The 16,636-nt window shown below is 35.7% G+C and overlaps 1 protein-coding gene across 1 annotated transcript; it reads left to right on the plus strand.

Annotated features, from left to right (window-relative positions):
• The first annotated feature begins 9,557 nt into the window (after window positions 1-9,557).
• On the plus strand, window positions 9,558-11,310 carry LOC133831214 (UDP-glycosyltransferase 73C4-like). Its single transcript, XM_062261421.1, has one exon. It carries the CDS (start codon window positions 9,642-9,644, stop codon window positions 11,112-11,114), a length of 1,473 nt encoding a protein of 490 aa, XP_062117405.1. The 5' UTR covers window positions 9,558-9,641; the 3' UTR covers window positions 11,115-11,310.
• The last annotated feature ends 5,326 nt before the right edge of the window (window positions 11,311-16,636 follow it).

Here is a 16,636-nt window from a genome sequence, read left to right on the forward strand (position 1 = left end):
TCGTACAATATAATGTAATGTATATTCTATGAATAATGATATGTGCACTCAAAATCTGCACCCAAACATTATACACAGTCACATGGCAGTATTTTTTAAAATAGTGGGTCTTAGTTTTAATAATTATAATTAGCTAAGCTAGTCTCACACATCACTGTATATAATATTTAGGTGCATATTATCAATACTTATATTCTATTTATAAAATTATAGGTCAATTCTTTTAAAGAAGAAAAATTTTGAGCACCCAATACGATCAATATAGCTACACAAACCCCAGAAAAAGATTTACATTTTAGTAATACCCTTAATGAGCCAAAGCCACCAAATTCTCATGTCAGGCATAGCAAGATTATTAGCCTATCACGGTGCCATGGTAACTATATATAGTGCTCACGCCACTTAACGTCGTCCGATTCAACACACTCATCAACTGTGACATTCAATCTAGTTACCCAATTCAGATCGTCTCTAGTTCCCACATGCCAGATTGGGTTTGTGATACACCATCAAATATAATAATATGCAAGTGTTTGGCTTACTCCATACAATTAAGAAGAAGAGAAAAGAGAATAGGGAGAAGCAGAGAGACAAAGTATAGAGAAAGAGGAGAGACTAGAGAGAATAGAAAATTCATATATTCTTCATTAATTGGTAAAGTGAGCCAATAACTCTATTCAACAAATTTGGATACTCATAACAAACTAATAACCCCACTTACAAGCTCATACAATATATTTTTTTTTTATAACTAATAATCTAATACTGTGAATAATATAAGCTTTGATGGTGTATCAGTTTGCCTGAAGGATTAGGAAAGCATCGACACTCCCCCTTCGCTTAGTTTACTCAAGAATTTCATGTCTGCCATAAGCTTATTGCATGAATTTTCCCTGAATGATGTGGAACCACTGGCCCCCTGTGAAACCTCTCCTCTCAAGCCGTTGAAGATCAACTGCCCAGTGCCTAGTCCGACACCCAACCATCCTCAAACGCCATCTCTGACTTCGCAGCCATACCCAAATGCCATCATCGACACAAAGCCAACCACACCAGCGCAAGTCTCATCGCCGCAAGTCCACCTATGCCAATCCTTGTCCAACACCATTTGTTGTATCTGTAAGAAGAAGAGGAGAAAGGAGAAGGAAAGAGAAGAAGAAAATAGGGAAGAAAGAGGAAAATATTAGGCTTTTTCATTTTAATTTGTGTTATGTTAGATTTCTTATTGTTATAACTATTAAATGTTTTTTTTTTTAATTTTGGATTTAAATTTAAATAAAATTTAAAAAAGAAATCAAACATGTTATATTTTTTTTATTCTAAACTAAAATGGTTTTTTATTTTAAATTAATTTATATAGATTTTGTAATTTTTTTTAATTTAAGGGAATTGATGAATTATGACATGGACTAATAATAGGTAGCCACGTGTGCCCATGCTGCCGTATAATAAAAAAAATTAACAGAGGTTGTCAATTTGCTAACAAGACTGTGGTTTAGGAGGTTTTGCCATAAAAAATAACAACTATTTGAGGTGATGGTGTCACTGCTAATTATCAAATTTTAGGGGTAAAGAGAATGTATAAACGACGACATGTCGCTGCAAAATACAATAACATTTCGCCACATCGGGTAATATTTGTGGCGACTTTTGAAAAATCAAGGGCGACACTTTCCCCCTTAATAGTTGACTATTAAGGACGATGGTCATAGTCGCCACTAACGTGGACTATTAGCGTTGACGTATTTAGGGCGTTGACTACGTTGCTCCTAGTACATATTAGGGAACAAGGGTCTTCAACGGAGACACATGTAGCTCGTGAAACACCTATTTTTTGTATTGTTTTAACAATCGAACAATGTAAATATATCTGATTGTGTCATTTACAAGACATTTTACTATTTTTACAACAATACAAACTTTAAATATTTTTTAACTAAGAGTTTACTATTAAAAAGTCTTGTACACAAGAACAAACCAACTTCAATGATTTAGACTAATGACATCTCATTCTTACTTAGAGACTATATATACAGTTATTATAGCTTAAATCATGACCACACACGTTAATCTACAAGAGTTCGATATCTCTCCGAGTCATATACTAATTATACCTATTTATCTTTTCAAAATATTAATTGACCACACTACAAGAGAAAGACTCCAATGTCATCGCTGTATGTAGGCAAAATCCATGAAAAATGATTTTTTCTGAAATTATTAAAAAAAACAAGCTACAACGATGACATGTCTTCGCTGTAGGGTGGTCAACATTTTTTTTTGTTTTCTTTTTTAGATTTGTATATTGGATCATCATCCCGAGCCTTTGCCTTTTGATCATCCCCTAGCCCGAGCTTAAAATTATTTTTGATTGATTAATTGTTAAATTATGTTTTTAATTATGTAATTGGTTATTTTAGATAGTGTTGAATTTTGTTTTTCATTTTAGGAATTTGTATTGTTAATTTAATTATATTTGTGATTTTTAATATTTTTTTATGTTAATTTAATTTAATTAAATGTTATGTAATAAAAAATATATGATAGGTTAAATATATGTATAAGTATATGTATATAAATGTGATTATGTGAATATGTTTATATGTATATAAATGTGAATGTGAAATATATTTTGAAATTGTGTGGTAGGTTAAATTAATATGATTAGATTTTATTATAATTTTTTGTTTTCAATTATATATATGTTAGGTTAAATAAATTTTTTGTTTCGAATTATATATAAGTTAGGTTATATAAATAATATGTTGATTTGTGAATATATTTATAATATTTTTTGTTTTTTACTTGTGAATTCAAATGATTATATTAAATTTTATGTATATTCTCGGACTGGTTTATATGTTTTTATGTAGATTTTAAATTTTGGGATAGGCTAGATTACAACCGTTATGCTGCTGAAATTTTTGTAGATTTAAAAAAACTATGTATTACAAAGTAGTGTTATTAAAATTGTTAATTAATAAATTTTAAAACAATTAATAAAAATTAATTAAAAAAATTATAAAGTGTAAATTAAAATAATAATTTTACAAGTATACAACATTATTAATATTTTTTTATGAAATAAGTAGAAATTAAAATAATAATCTCTAATGGTAAATTAATAATAGATAATTAAGTTAACTATACTCTTAAAATTAAGTTAAAATTAAAATAATAAAACTTTATTGTCATTTTAAAAAAAATAAAAAGTGAAAATAATATTAAGAATTTGATAATTATTAAATAACATAATAATAATTATAATTAAATATTTGATTGTATAATGAAACTTTATAATATATTGATAACCAACAATAATATATATTCATAAAATTTCATAATTTATTCATAGTGATTTCATAAAATTATTAGCAAATAAATGTAGTTTTTTATGATTATCACATTGTGATAATTTATTTTCCACTTGAATTAATTATGACGATTGACAAGAGTTGGATAACTAATAGACGACGTAACTCTAATGAGTTTTGGAATGGTCTTCAAGCATTTATACAAATGGCCAAGAATCATGTGAATGCTTCGGGAGAAGTCAGATGCCCATGTGTTCAGTGTGTCAATATGCTGAATCAGAAAATGGATATAGTGGAGACTCACATACACAGATATGAGTTTCTGCAGCGATATGTGAAGTGGACCTACCACGGTAAAGTTGATATGCCTCCAGTAGTGGACGATGGGGCTCCAGTGACTGATGAGGTGATGTCATTGGTGAACAAGACACTAACGAAGAAGGCGGAAATGAAGGAATTTCATATGATGGTGGCAATAGTGCGGAGAATCAATTTGATGACCTATTTTAAGAGGCCGATGCTGAGTTATACCCTGGTTTTACTTGGTTGTCTTCCTTGAACTTCTTGGCGAAGATGATGCACATGAAGGTTAAGAATAAATAGACAAATAGTTCATTTGATGAATTTTTGAAGCTTATAAAATTTGCATTCCCGAAGGAGAATAAGATTCTGGCTTCATTCTACGAGTCTAAGAAAAAAATGAGGAAGTTAGGCTTAGGTTATCAATCAATTCATGCTTGCAAGTACGACTGTTGTTTGTTCTGGAAGGAGAATACCAAAAAACAGAGTTGTCCTGTATGTGGTGAGAGTCGATGGGTTGACAAAGACACAAAGGGGAAATTTTTTCCCACAAAGTGTTGTTGTACTTCCCTTTGACTCCTAGGCTGAAGCATCTTTATGGTTCAAGGCATACAGAAAATGATATGACCTGGCATAGTACGGGACGGTCGAAAGAAGATGGTGTGATGCACCACTCTATTGATGGTTGTGCTTGGAAACAATTTGATTCCAGATATCCCAATTTTTCCAAAGAATCCATAAACATTCGATTGGGTTTGGATGCTGATGGTTTTAATCCATTTGATAACATGAATCTATCTTACAGCATGTGGCTGGTAGTATTCTGCACATATAATATGCCTCCTTGGTTGTGCATGAAAGAGTCATCATTCATGCTGACCTTATTGATTCCCGGTCTGAAATCACCTTGGAAGGACATGGATGTCTTTTTTAGGCTTGTGGTAGATGAATTAAAGGAGTTGTAGGATGAAGGAGTTCAAAACAGAGACACTGCAATGAATAGTGTATTCAGATTGCGTGCAACACTATTATGGACTATCAATGATTTTCCAACGCGTAGTAGTTTGTCTAGTTGGGGTGGCCAAGGATATGTGGCATGTCCTTCAAGCAATGAAGACACTCCTTCATGTTGGGTAATTGGAAAGATGGCTTATGTTGGTCATAGAAGATTCTTATCTTTTACGCAATAGTGGAGGAAGAGTCGCTTGTTTGATGGGAATAATGAAAAGGACGTCCTCCAAGAAAATTCAGTAGTCAAGACATACTCGAACAATTAGCGCATGTTCCAGATTATTTTCCAGGTAAACATGTCAGTTTTGGGGGTGTGAAAAGAAAGCGAGATCCAAAAGAGCTTAATTTGAGTAAAAATAGTATTTTCTTTCAACTTGATCACTGGTCTGAACTTGAACTGAAGCATAATTTAGATGTGATGTATGTAGAGAAAAATGTTTGCGACAGTTAACTCGGTACTTTTCTTATGAATGAGAATACTAAATGCACCACCAACGCACGAGTAGACTTGAAGATTTGGGGTATCCGAGAAGAGTTGCACCTCAAGGAAGACGGTACAATGTTTGTCAAACCACATCCTATGTACTCTTTCACATCGGATGATAGACAATTTTTTTGTCAGTTCGTAAAAGGAGTTAGACTTCATGATGACTTCGGTTCAAATTTCTCTAAGTAACTGGCAATGATCGCAACTTGGATAAGTCTATTTGAAGACAATAATTGAGCTTTGCAATTTCTTTAAGCAAATTTGTGCTCGTACATTGGTTGTTAAGGACATGGAGACTGGAGAATATCAAGTGATACAAATTTTGTTCAAGTTGGAGTTAATTTTTCCTCCAGCCTTTTTTGACAGAATGATTCATTTAATTCTTCATTTACTATAAGAAGCTATCCTCAGAGGACTAGTTTACATGAGGTGGATGTATTCGTTTGAGTGATATATGAAGAAATTGAAAAATTATGTTAGGAATAAGGCGCGCCCTGAAGGTTCTATAGCGGAGGGTTATATTGTCGATGAAGCTTTGACTTTTTGTTCGCAATATCTTCAGGGCGTACATACTAAATTTAATCGTCCGTAAGGAAATGCGGATATTGTTATTCCTAAAAGAGAGTTGTCAGTTTTTGAATCACAATGTCGTCCAAGTAGCAAAAAGAAAATCATATCCCTTGACTATCTTCGTCGAAAAGAAGCGGAGTGGATTGTAATCAACAATTGCCCTGAAATCCAACCATATATGGAGTAAGTTGCTCAATACATATATGAATTCATTAAATTTAACTCATGCCAAACTACTATCTTACCTTAATTGTGTTATACAGTGAATGCCTTCGAGAAAATTCAAACATAAATCTTAAAAAATATTTCCGTATCTAGTTTAAATTGAAGATAAATTATCGAAACTGTAAAATTCTTACAAAATTTGTATCGATTAATACTCATCTCATTGTGTTTTATTTTTCTGTGTTATACTCTATAGATGGATTGTTTGCGGCAAGTACAGTCAACTGAGTACTGATGAATTATTTGCTTTAGCAAACAGGTCCAATCAGAATGCATACTCCTACACGCCTTGCATTGTTAACAGTGTGAAGTTTTTGGTCCATAGTCGTGACGAAAGACGTAGCACTCAAAATAGTGGAGTTTCGGTGCCAGGAACCGATGGTTTCACTCTATGGCCAACTTGAGGAGATTGTAGAGTTACGCTATTCCCATGGTTACTCAGTAGTATTGTTTTTATGCAAATGGTTTAACACAGATGCAAGCATGGGTGGAAATGTGACTGAGAATAACATAACTAGTATCATGATTAATTCTGAAAGGTACAAGAACGATCAATTTATTCTCGCCAAGCAAGCAAAACAAGTTTTCTACTTGGAAGATCCTTCAAGAAACAAAAATTGGAAGGTAGTAGAAGAATTCAATCATCGAAAAATCTGGGATCATCCAAGTATCGATGATGATAACGAAATTGATGTTGTGCATGATAGCACTTCATCAAATTTTGTACTCACTGTGGAATTATGAGAGTTGGAGATTATGCATTTGGATTGGCCTGGTCAAACCAGCATAATTGGGGAAATGCCTCGATCTGTTCCGGATGTGGATGATAATTTCATCAATGACAATGATGATGAAATTAGTGAAAATGATTTAGAAAGTACAGATGATGATGTAAGAATCGACATTGATGAGGAATAATATTTTCTTATCCATATTCATATTTGTATGTTTTAATTTCAAGAATTTTCAATCAATATATGACTTTTCTCAACAATGTTTGTTTTTTAAGCTATGTAATTAAACTCCAACTATAACTGAATTTAAGTTAATAATTATTTAAACTGCAAAGATATGTCTGCTATTGTTGCTCGTTCTCATGGCGGTGATGGAGCAGATCCTCCTCCTCCTCCAGATCCCACGCGAGTTCCAACTTCTTGTGAGACAGGTAATATACTATAATTACTCTATATTTTATAAATAAATGACAAATTGTTATTATTTTATTCAATTTAATTTAATTTTTTAATTAACATATGCAGCAGCTACCGCAAAAAGAAGAGGTCGGTCTCGATCCAAAAATTTGCAGCAGTTCGTCAGCGACAATAAAGGTCCGTTGGCTCTACAATTTGATCTAAAGGAGGGAACTTACAAAGCAATTGGTGATTTTGGGACGTTGTTCACGAAACTTATTGGCAACCTTATTGGTCACCAGTCCCATCATGTTATGACTCATGGCAGAGTGTTCCGGATAAGCAAAAGATTAAAATTATGCAAAAGCTTGAGGTAAATTTATCTACTTATTCACATGTAATGTTTTTTTTATTATTTAAAAAATCTCACCATTTTTTTGAAGGAATTTTTCATTCTTCCCAGAGCTCTCCCTGAGTGGGGACTGATAGAGACTGGGATTGAGCGAGAGTTTCAGGATCGCTACAAGGATAGAAAAGGTCAGAAGAAAAGACACTTTGATGAACATGGAGAGTATGATGATATCGAGACAGCCAGAAAGAATCCACCGGAGGACATTGACAATGAGAGTTGGCAGAAGTTGGTTGACCTTTTCACCACTCTACAGTTCATGGCACGCTCAAAGGCAAATGCTGCCAACAGAGCAAAACAGAAGTATCCAAGTCTCTATGGATCGACTTCTTATGCCTTTGCTCGATTTAAGAAGGTAAATAAAAATATATAGATAATTTAAAATATTTTAAGTTATCTTAATAATAATTTCAATATTTAAGTGAGATTTTGTTAAATTTTGTTTTCTAAAGATGAATCTTCAGACTAAGGAATTGCCCAATATTATCGATACGTTCCATGACATGCACAATCATCCGACATGTGGATGCGTTAACACGAATGCTAAGGATGCATATGTAAGTAACTTTCTAAGTTTTGTATTTATGTATAATATTCAATTATATTATGTCTTAATTGTCTTGTTTATAAACGGCAGGATGCCTTGCAGCAAGATGTCTAGACACAATCCCAATCTCAATCTCAATCTGAATTTGAAGCAGGAAGTGCCGCTGTCGATGAGACACAAGTCGTCTCAAAGGTATTTGATCAACGTCATGGCCACAACCGATGTATTGGATGGAAGTTGAAGGGCACTAGTACCTTTGCCTCAAGCGCCACCGGATACTCTTCACAATCAGAGGCATCACCGTTTCCGTCAAGCATAGTTGGCCCTCCAACGATACCACATGAGGCTTTCCAGTCCATGATTCAACAATTCAATCAAGCCTTTATGACCTAGAACAACAGCAAATGCAACAATATTTGTAAACAACAAATCCGAACATCCAACCTTCACAATTTCACTCTATCAACTTGGACATGAACATAATACAGTCCATGATGACAAGCTTTCAACCACAACAACTACAATAGCCACAACCACCACTGCCATCACCATATCCACTACAACAGCCCGACGATAATGACTTTGGAGTTGATTTTGATTACATTTAGTTTTATTATATTACTATTTTTAAATTATTAATATTTTGTGTTTTTTTTATTATTTTGGAGACGATACTACTTATGTTTTGTTACCTTACATTTTGGAGACTATGAATATTGTTAAATTGGTTTTATTATTTAATTAATAAATTAGTTTTATAATTTAATTAAATAATTTGGTTTTATTTATTTATTTAAATAATATTTAATATTTTATTAAATAAATCTTAAACAATATAATTAATTAAATATATTTTAAAAAAAAATTGTATACGTACGACATATGGTGAACTTTGGACACGAAAATCTGAGTTTTCGTGACACTACAGCGATGCCATCTCATCACTGAAGGCATATAAGCCCGTGCACTTTTCAGCGACGACATGACGTCGCTGTAGATGGAGCGGTTGACAGACCTACAGCGACCACATGTCCTTGTTGTAGAAGATTTTGAAATTCAAATTTTCAAATTTTGCAACCACCAACAGCGACGACATGTCGTCGCAATATCTTAGTCCAACCGAAAATAAGGATTCCCTTATTGGGACGACTACGTTTTGTCGTCGTAGTAGATTGTTACACATACGAACCTACAGCGACGCCGTTTTGGCGACGACATGTCGTCGTTGTATACCTACAGCGACGATTTCTCGATCTACAATGACGACAAAAGTCATCGCTGTACACTCTTTTTGTCATTTTGCCTATCTTCAATATCCCACAAAAACTTGAGACAAAAAGTGTTACGAGAAAGAAAGAAAAGAAAAAAAGAAGAGAAGAATAATGAAAGGTATTAAATGGTAGAGATTATTGATAAATAAAATCAGATATGGCGGCTGAAAAGTTAGAAGAGTGACATCCACACATTCATTCTCTCTTTCATCCAAAATCAAAATTTAACAAATTGAAAAGTTACACGTAGATAGATTCATGACGTTACGTACATGTTTCAGAGCAAAAGCACACCAATCTATTCTGTTGCATTAACCTCGGTATCGGTATCGTATTCAATAAACAACTCAAAATTCAAAGAAATCAGAGATAACAAAATGGGTTCAGAACCACACCAGCTTCACCTTATCATGATCCCATTTTTGGCCCCAGGCCACCTTATTCCCATGGCGGACATGGCCAAGAAATTAGCGGAGCAGGGCGTGATGATCACTCTTATCACCACGCCGGTTAGCGCTGCAAGAATGAAACCCGTCATCGACCGGGCCATCGCCAAGTCCAACCTCAAAATCCAGCTAGTCCAAGTCCCTTTGCCACTCCACGAATTTGGCTTACCTGAGGGGTGTGATAGTGTTGACTTAGTTCCTTCAAGAAACTTGCTCAGAAGTTTCTTCGCTGCACTTAGGGAGCTTCAAAAGCCAATTGAGCAAGTGGTGAGTGAGCTTAAGCCTAGTCCGAAATGCATCATAGCTGACAAACATCTTGCATGGACAGCAGAAATCGCCAGCAAGTTTCGGATACCAAGAGTTTTGTTTGATGGAATGAGTTGTTTTTCTTTGTTATGTACTCACATCATTAGAAAAACCCAAGTTCATACGAGTGTACCAATATCAATACCCTTTGTGGTTCCTGGTATGCCTGATCATATTGAGTTTACTAGAAATCAACTACCTGCAGATTTGTATCCAAATTCAGAAGATGACCAAGATTTTCACAACAAAGTAAGAGAAGCTGAAGAAGGAGCATATGGGTTTTTGGTGAATAGCTTTGAGGAATTGGAATCCAAATACATTGAAGGTTATCAGAAGGAAAAAGTAAGCAAAACCTGGTGTATTGGTCCGGTCTCTCTTTTTAACAAAACAGATTTTGAAGTGGCTCGAAGAGGAAATAACATGGCTGCTACTGATGAAAAGCAGTTCACAAAATGGCTTGATTCATGGCCTAAGAGCTCTGTCGTTTATGCTTGTTTAGGAAGCGTCAACCGCCTTTTAATTCCGCAGATGATTGAGCTTGGTTTAGGCTTGGAGACATCAAACAGGCCATTCATTTGGGTAGTAAATGTAAATGATCAGCAAGAAGAGATAGAGAATTGGATTTTGGATAGTGGTTTTAAGGAGAGGACTAAAAGCAGGGCATTGTTGATATATGGTTGGGCTCCGCAGGTACTGATATTGTCACACCCTTCAGTTGGAGGCTTTTTAACTCATTGTGGTTGGAACTCAACATTGGAAGGGATTACTTGTGGTAAACCAATGATAACTTGGCCCATGTTTGCTGAGCAGTTCTATAATCAGAAGCTGATTGTTCAAATTTTGAAGGTTGGTGAGTCTGTTGGGGTTAAGTTTGTTGTTCAATATGGGCAAGAAGAAAAGTTTGGAGTGTTGGTATTTAGGAAAGATATCGAGGAAGCTATAGATAAAGTAATGAGAGAAGGTATAGAAGGAGAAGATAGAAGAGAAAGAGCAGAAAGGCTTGGTGATACGGCAAAGAAGGCAATAGAGGAAGGAGGATCTTCTTATCTCAACATGAAGTTGTTCATCGAAGATATTAGAAAAATGGATATGTCATGATTCATATTTGTGATACATCGTTAAGTTACTATAATTCACCTGATTGGTTGCCATGAAACTAGATATGTTCTAGATCCATAATACTGAATCATTTAATGGTTTTTACTTTTTTTTTCTCTATTATTATTATTATCGAAGTCAAATTCTATCTAAAAGAAGTTATGAAAAGGCATTCCAATGACAGAATTAGAAAACATCATGTGGCATTATTTGATTGTTTGTTTCCTTTTATATGTTTTACCGCTGCGTTTCTTTAATAGGTATATATATTGTTTTTATGGAAATCTATCACCCTTTCTCCGCGTAAACCCGGATCTACAAACCCCTCCATTTATTGTCCACTTCACTTTTAGATTTTAATTGAAATTAAAGGTGTCAAAATAGATGAAGAATTCAGAATTTTTTTTCAGGCAAGCTACAAAACATCAACCACATGGTGGTGTTTATAAAGCATTTATGGGGAGATTGACATTTGGATTTCAATAAATTGGTGGGGGAGAAGATCACAACCGACAAAAAAAAAGAGGGTGGAGAATTTTTTTTTATATATCATCTTTTTTGTTATGGTGATTTATTTTATGAAATATCATAACATGAAATCAAATTAATCAATTCATATAATCAAGAATTTGGCTAAATTTTAACACATACGACCAATTTTTACCATATCACTAGTGTAATTATAAAATTTTCTTATACAAAGAATCCAAATTTAATATTCGAAAAAAAATACTTTATAAACTCATAAATAAAATAATCAACAGTAAAATATAGATAGCTGAAAGATGAGATCAAGTGGCTGATCTCGAGGGGTTACCTCGGACAATATGTCCGAAATCGGAATCAAGTCCAAGCTCCGCCTAATCAAAGGGCAGCTCTAGCTCAACCCGCTCAACAAGCCACGACACCACCTACAAGGGAGGATAATCGACCTCCCCCAATTGATGGAGAAGACGTAATAACCATCGCTGGGGGCCTCACATTGCAGGGGCAAGCAGAAATGCTCAAAAGAGTTACGTCCAAGAACTAAAGACGAGAGATGGATCTCCCCACGTGCCTGAACCTCGAGCTCCAAAACAACAGAGGGTCAAAACCCAACCGATCACTTTTACCGAAGAGGATGCTTCCCATGTCTAATTTCCTCACAATGACCCCCTAGTCATAACATTCCAGCTCCCAAATAACAGGAATCGCCGAGTCCTCATCGATAGCGGGAGCTCGGTCAATATCCTTTATAAGAAGACATTGGAGAAAATGCAGTTGGTTGTTCGAGACTTAAAAGCTTGCGCAACGACCCTGTACGAATTCTCAGGGGATGGAATCGCCAGTATAGGATCCATCGAGCTCCCAATCACCTTAGGAGACTATCCAGTCTCGATAACTAAGATGTTGTAATTTATAGCAGTGGACACCCCATCAGCCTACAATGTCCTGCTCGATAGACCATCCTTAATCGGGCTAGGGGCAGTCACATCTGTTAGGCATTTGGTCGTAAAGTTCCCAACACCTAGTGGTATCGGGACGTTGAAAGTAGATCAATTAGCATCCTGAGAATCCTACAGTATCTCCGTAAGGGGAAAATGCCAAGCGAGTAGAAGAAGACAAGGTCGACCTTGGCCCCATTGAAGAGAAACCACCAAGGTGGTAAAAATTGGAAAGATCCTCACAAAGGAAGCGAGAAAGCAATTAATTCGCATCCTAAAGGAAAATCAAGATGTATTCGTGTGGTTGCACTTAGACAATATCGGGATTAGTCCCAATGTTATAAGCCACGCATTGAACATCGACAAAAACTTCTCTTCGAAGCAGCAAAAGCAAAGACTCCTCGACGATGAGAGGAAAACGACATTGAAAAAAGAGGTCGACAGAATGAAGGAAAATTTATTTCTTCAAGATGCTTTCTACCTAGAATGGATGGCTATCCCAGTACTGGATCCGAAACTGAATGGCAAGTGGCGAACTTACATTAATTATTCAAAACTCAACAAAGCATGTCCATAAGATTGTTTTCCATTGCCTCGAATCTATCAACTTGTTGATGCAACCATGGGTCACGATATCATATCATTCATGGAGGCATATTCTGAATATAACCAGATAGAAATGCATGCACCCAATCAGGAGCATACGAGCTTGATGAAGGAAAAAGAACTATATTGTTACAATTTAATGCATTTGAGGCTCAAAAATGTTGGAGCGATGTACCAAAGAGTGGTAAATCAAATGTTTGCTGAACAGATTTGAAGCAACATGGAAGTGTATGTGGACAATAGGCTGGTCAAGTCCAAACACAATAATAACCATGTTAACGACCTCGCAGAATGCTTCACTATACTTCAAGAGTATAACATGAGACTCAACCCATAAAAGTGCTCTTGCAGGGTATCTTCAGGTAAGTTCTTAGGATTTATAGTGAATGAATGAGGCATAGAGGCAAACCCGGATAAGATCAGAGCATTGATTGATATGCCTTCACCTCGAAAGCATAAGGACGTTCAGATTTTGACGAGACGAATGGCGGCTTTAAGTAGATTCATCTCGAAATCCACAGACATGTGTCTACCATTCTTTAATCTTTTGAGAGGGGGGAAGAAGTTCAAGTGGTCACACGAATGCGAGCTCGCCTTTCAGGCTCTCAAAAAACACCTCTCTAAGCCACCAATCTTATCCAAACCAGTCATAGAGGAAATATTGAACTTATACTTCGCTACAACCAAGCATGAAATTAGTGCAACACTTGTTCAGGATGATAAGAAAGTACACAGACCAGTCTACTACGTAAGCAAATGACTGCTGGGACAAAGATATCCATTCATGGAAAAACTAGCACTATGCATAGTTCATGCATCTCGAAAGCTTCGACCTTACTTTTAATTATATCCCATTCATGTCTTCGGTAATCATCCATTTAGACAAATATTAGAAAAACCTGAAGCATCTAGAAGTCTATTAAAGACAGCGGTCGAACTCAGGCAGTTCGAGATCACATACTACCCATGAACAACGATAAAAGGTCAGGCCTTGGCGGACTTTATAGTCGAATGTACAGGAATCACCAATGAAGAAGTCATAAGCCCTTCTCACGAGCTGCAGAGACTTTATGTCGATGGATCCTCTAATGTGATCGGATCAAGGGTAGATATTATCCTAATAACTCTATCAAGAAATAGGTTCCACTCAGCCTTAAGGTTTAGTATCGAGGCTACAAATAATGAGGCTAAATATGAGGCACTGTTACCTGGGCTTTGAGTAGCTATCGAGCTAAAAGCTAAGGCCATACAATACTATAATGATTCTCAATTGGTAGTCAACCAAGTGTTAAGAGAGTACCAAGCTCAGGGGCTTAAGATGGCAGCATACCTGGAAAAATTCAAAGAAGCATTCAAACAATTTGAGTTCTACGTGATCGAGCATGTTTCGCGAGAACAGAACTTGAATGCAGACGCCCTAGCTCGACTCGCCACTACTAGGGAAGTTGACACACTCAATGTGGTACGAGTGGAGTTCTTTCTAGAATCAAGCATATCGACATGATAGACTCGCAACCTACTTGGATGACACCTAAAATTTATTACCTCGAAATAGGGAACTTGCCTGGAGATCGGAATGAGGCTCGAAAACTGATGTATAAAATACCAAGGTACATTATCTTGGAAGGGAAATTGTACAGAAGAGGATAATTTATGTCGTTATTGCGATGTGTAACCGCACCCAAATCTAAGAAAATCCTAGAAGAAATTCACGAAGGATTTTTTGGAGATCACGCTAGGGGGCACAACCCCTCGAAGAAAGTAATAAGACAAGTATATTTCTGGCCGACAGTGAAGGCAAACTCATTTGAATATGTAAGGTGCTACGACAAGTGTCAACAATTCACCTTGATACCTCAAGCTCCACAAACCGAGCTCACCATGATGAGTTCCCGTTGGCCATTTCCGGTATGGGGATTGACCTCATTGGATCCTTATTAACAGGCAAAGGTGGAGTCAAATATGCGGTAGTGGCTATAGAATACTTAACAAAATGGACTGAGAATGAACCTCTAGCCACAATCACCTCGAAGAAGGTTCTGGTTTTTTTGGTAAAGAACATCACTTGTAGGTATGGGATGCCAAGGAAGATAGTCTTGGACAATGGAACTCAATTCAACAGTGATCTATTTACATAGTTCTATAAGAAAAATGGGATTATTAAGAGCTTTTCCTCAATGGCCCATCACCAAGAAAATGGTCAGGTCGAAGCTATAAATAAGACTCCCAAAATTTCTATGAAGAAAAGGCTTGAAGAAGCTAAAGGTAGATGGCTCGAAGAGTTACCACATGTCTTATGGTCCAATAGGGCGACAGCTCAAACTTCCACTGGACACAAACCCTTCTCCCTAGCCTACTACTACGAGGCAATGTTACTAATCGAGGTCAAAGTTTCTACTATAAGCGGTGAGGCATATAACAAAGACTCAAACCATTCCCAACTTGAAGAATCCTTAGAACTAATTGAAGAAAAGTGTGATGAAGCCCAGCTTACAAATTTTGCATACCAGCAAAGGGCTACAGGATATGTCAATAAAAGGGTTTGAGATAGACACTTTGGATTGGGAGACTTAGTGCAAAGCCGCGTATTTTTGGCCACACGAGACCCCTTTGTATGTGTGCTTGGATCTAATTGGGAAGGAACCTACCAAATTGAATCCATCATTCGATCTGGAGTCTATAAACTAGCTCGATTTAATGGAGAATTGGTCCCACGAGCTTGAAACGTTGATCTACGACCATATTATCAATAGATTATGGAATGATGTCTATTTAGTTGTAACCAAGCTTGTATATTCCCAAAGGCACACTTTTCCCTTCATTAGATTTTCCCATGGGGTTTGCTCTTGAAGGTTTTAACGAGGCCTTTGATCAATAAAATGTTATTCATTTTCCTTATTTTTATTTAATGTTTTTCACAAGCTCTCAATATTTAATAACCTAAGATTTCTCAATTGTAGGAATTTAAGGAGGCATAAGTGGTATACAATATACCATAATGATGCTTGTCATATGCTGTGCCAAATTTACTAAATATTTTCTTTTCAGTATCACAAATTACATTAGTATAATGGTAAATACGAGTCGAACCCACGACGACTACGTTCGAATTATTATTCAAGAATTAACAACAAAAATTAATGAGGGGAACTTTTTTTTAATTAGAAATTTAAATAAAATAAAAATAAAAGCAATAATTTGTTGATATTACGATTTAAGGAAACAACTAAGAGTCATTCTCCACCCTCCACAATCATTCAAGACCAACAATAATAAACATTATTATGATTTTCCAATTAAATTATAAACCCCGTAGATAACTCTGAAGCAATAAATTATCCCAATCTCACAATTACAATGAATCAAGGTGAAACGCTCAATAATTAATTCTTTATACCAAGCAATAAATCCTTGAAGCATGCAATCTATTTAACCTAGGAATAACATTAATTTCCATGGAGATAGGTTAATCTAAACAACAAATCAATTTAG

Source organism: Humulus lupulus, chromosome 4, assembly GCF_963169125.1.
Source record: "Humulus lupulus chromosome 4, drHumLupu1.1, whole genome shotgun sequence".
Taxonomy (NCBI): domain Eukaryota; kingdom Viridiplantae; phylum Streptophyta; class Magnoliopsida; order Rosales; family Cannabaceae; genus Humulus; species Humulus lupulus.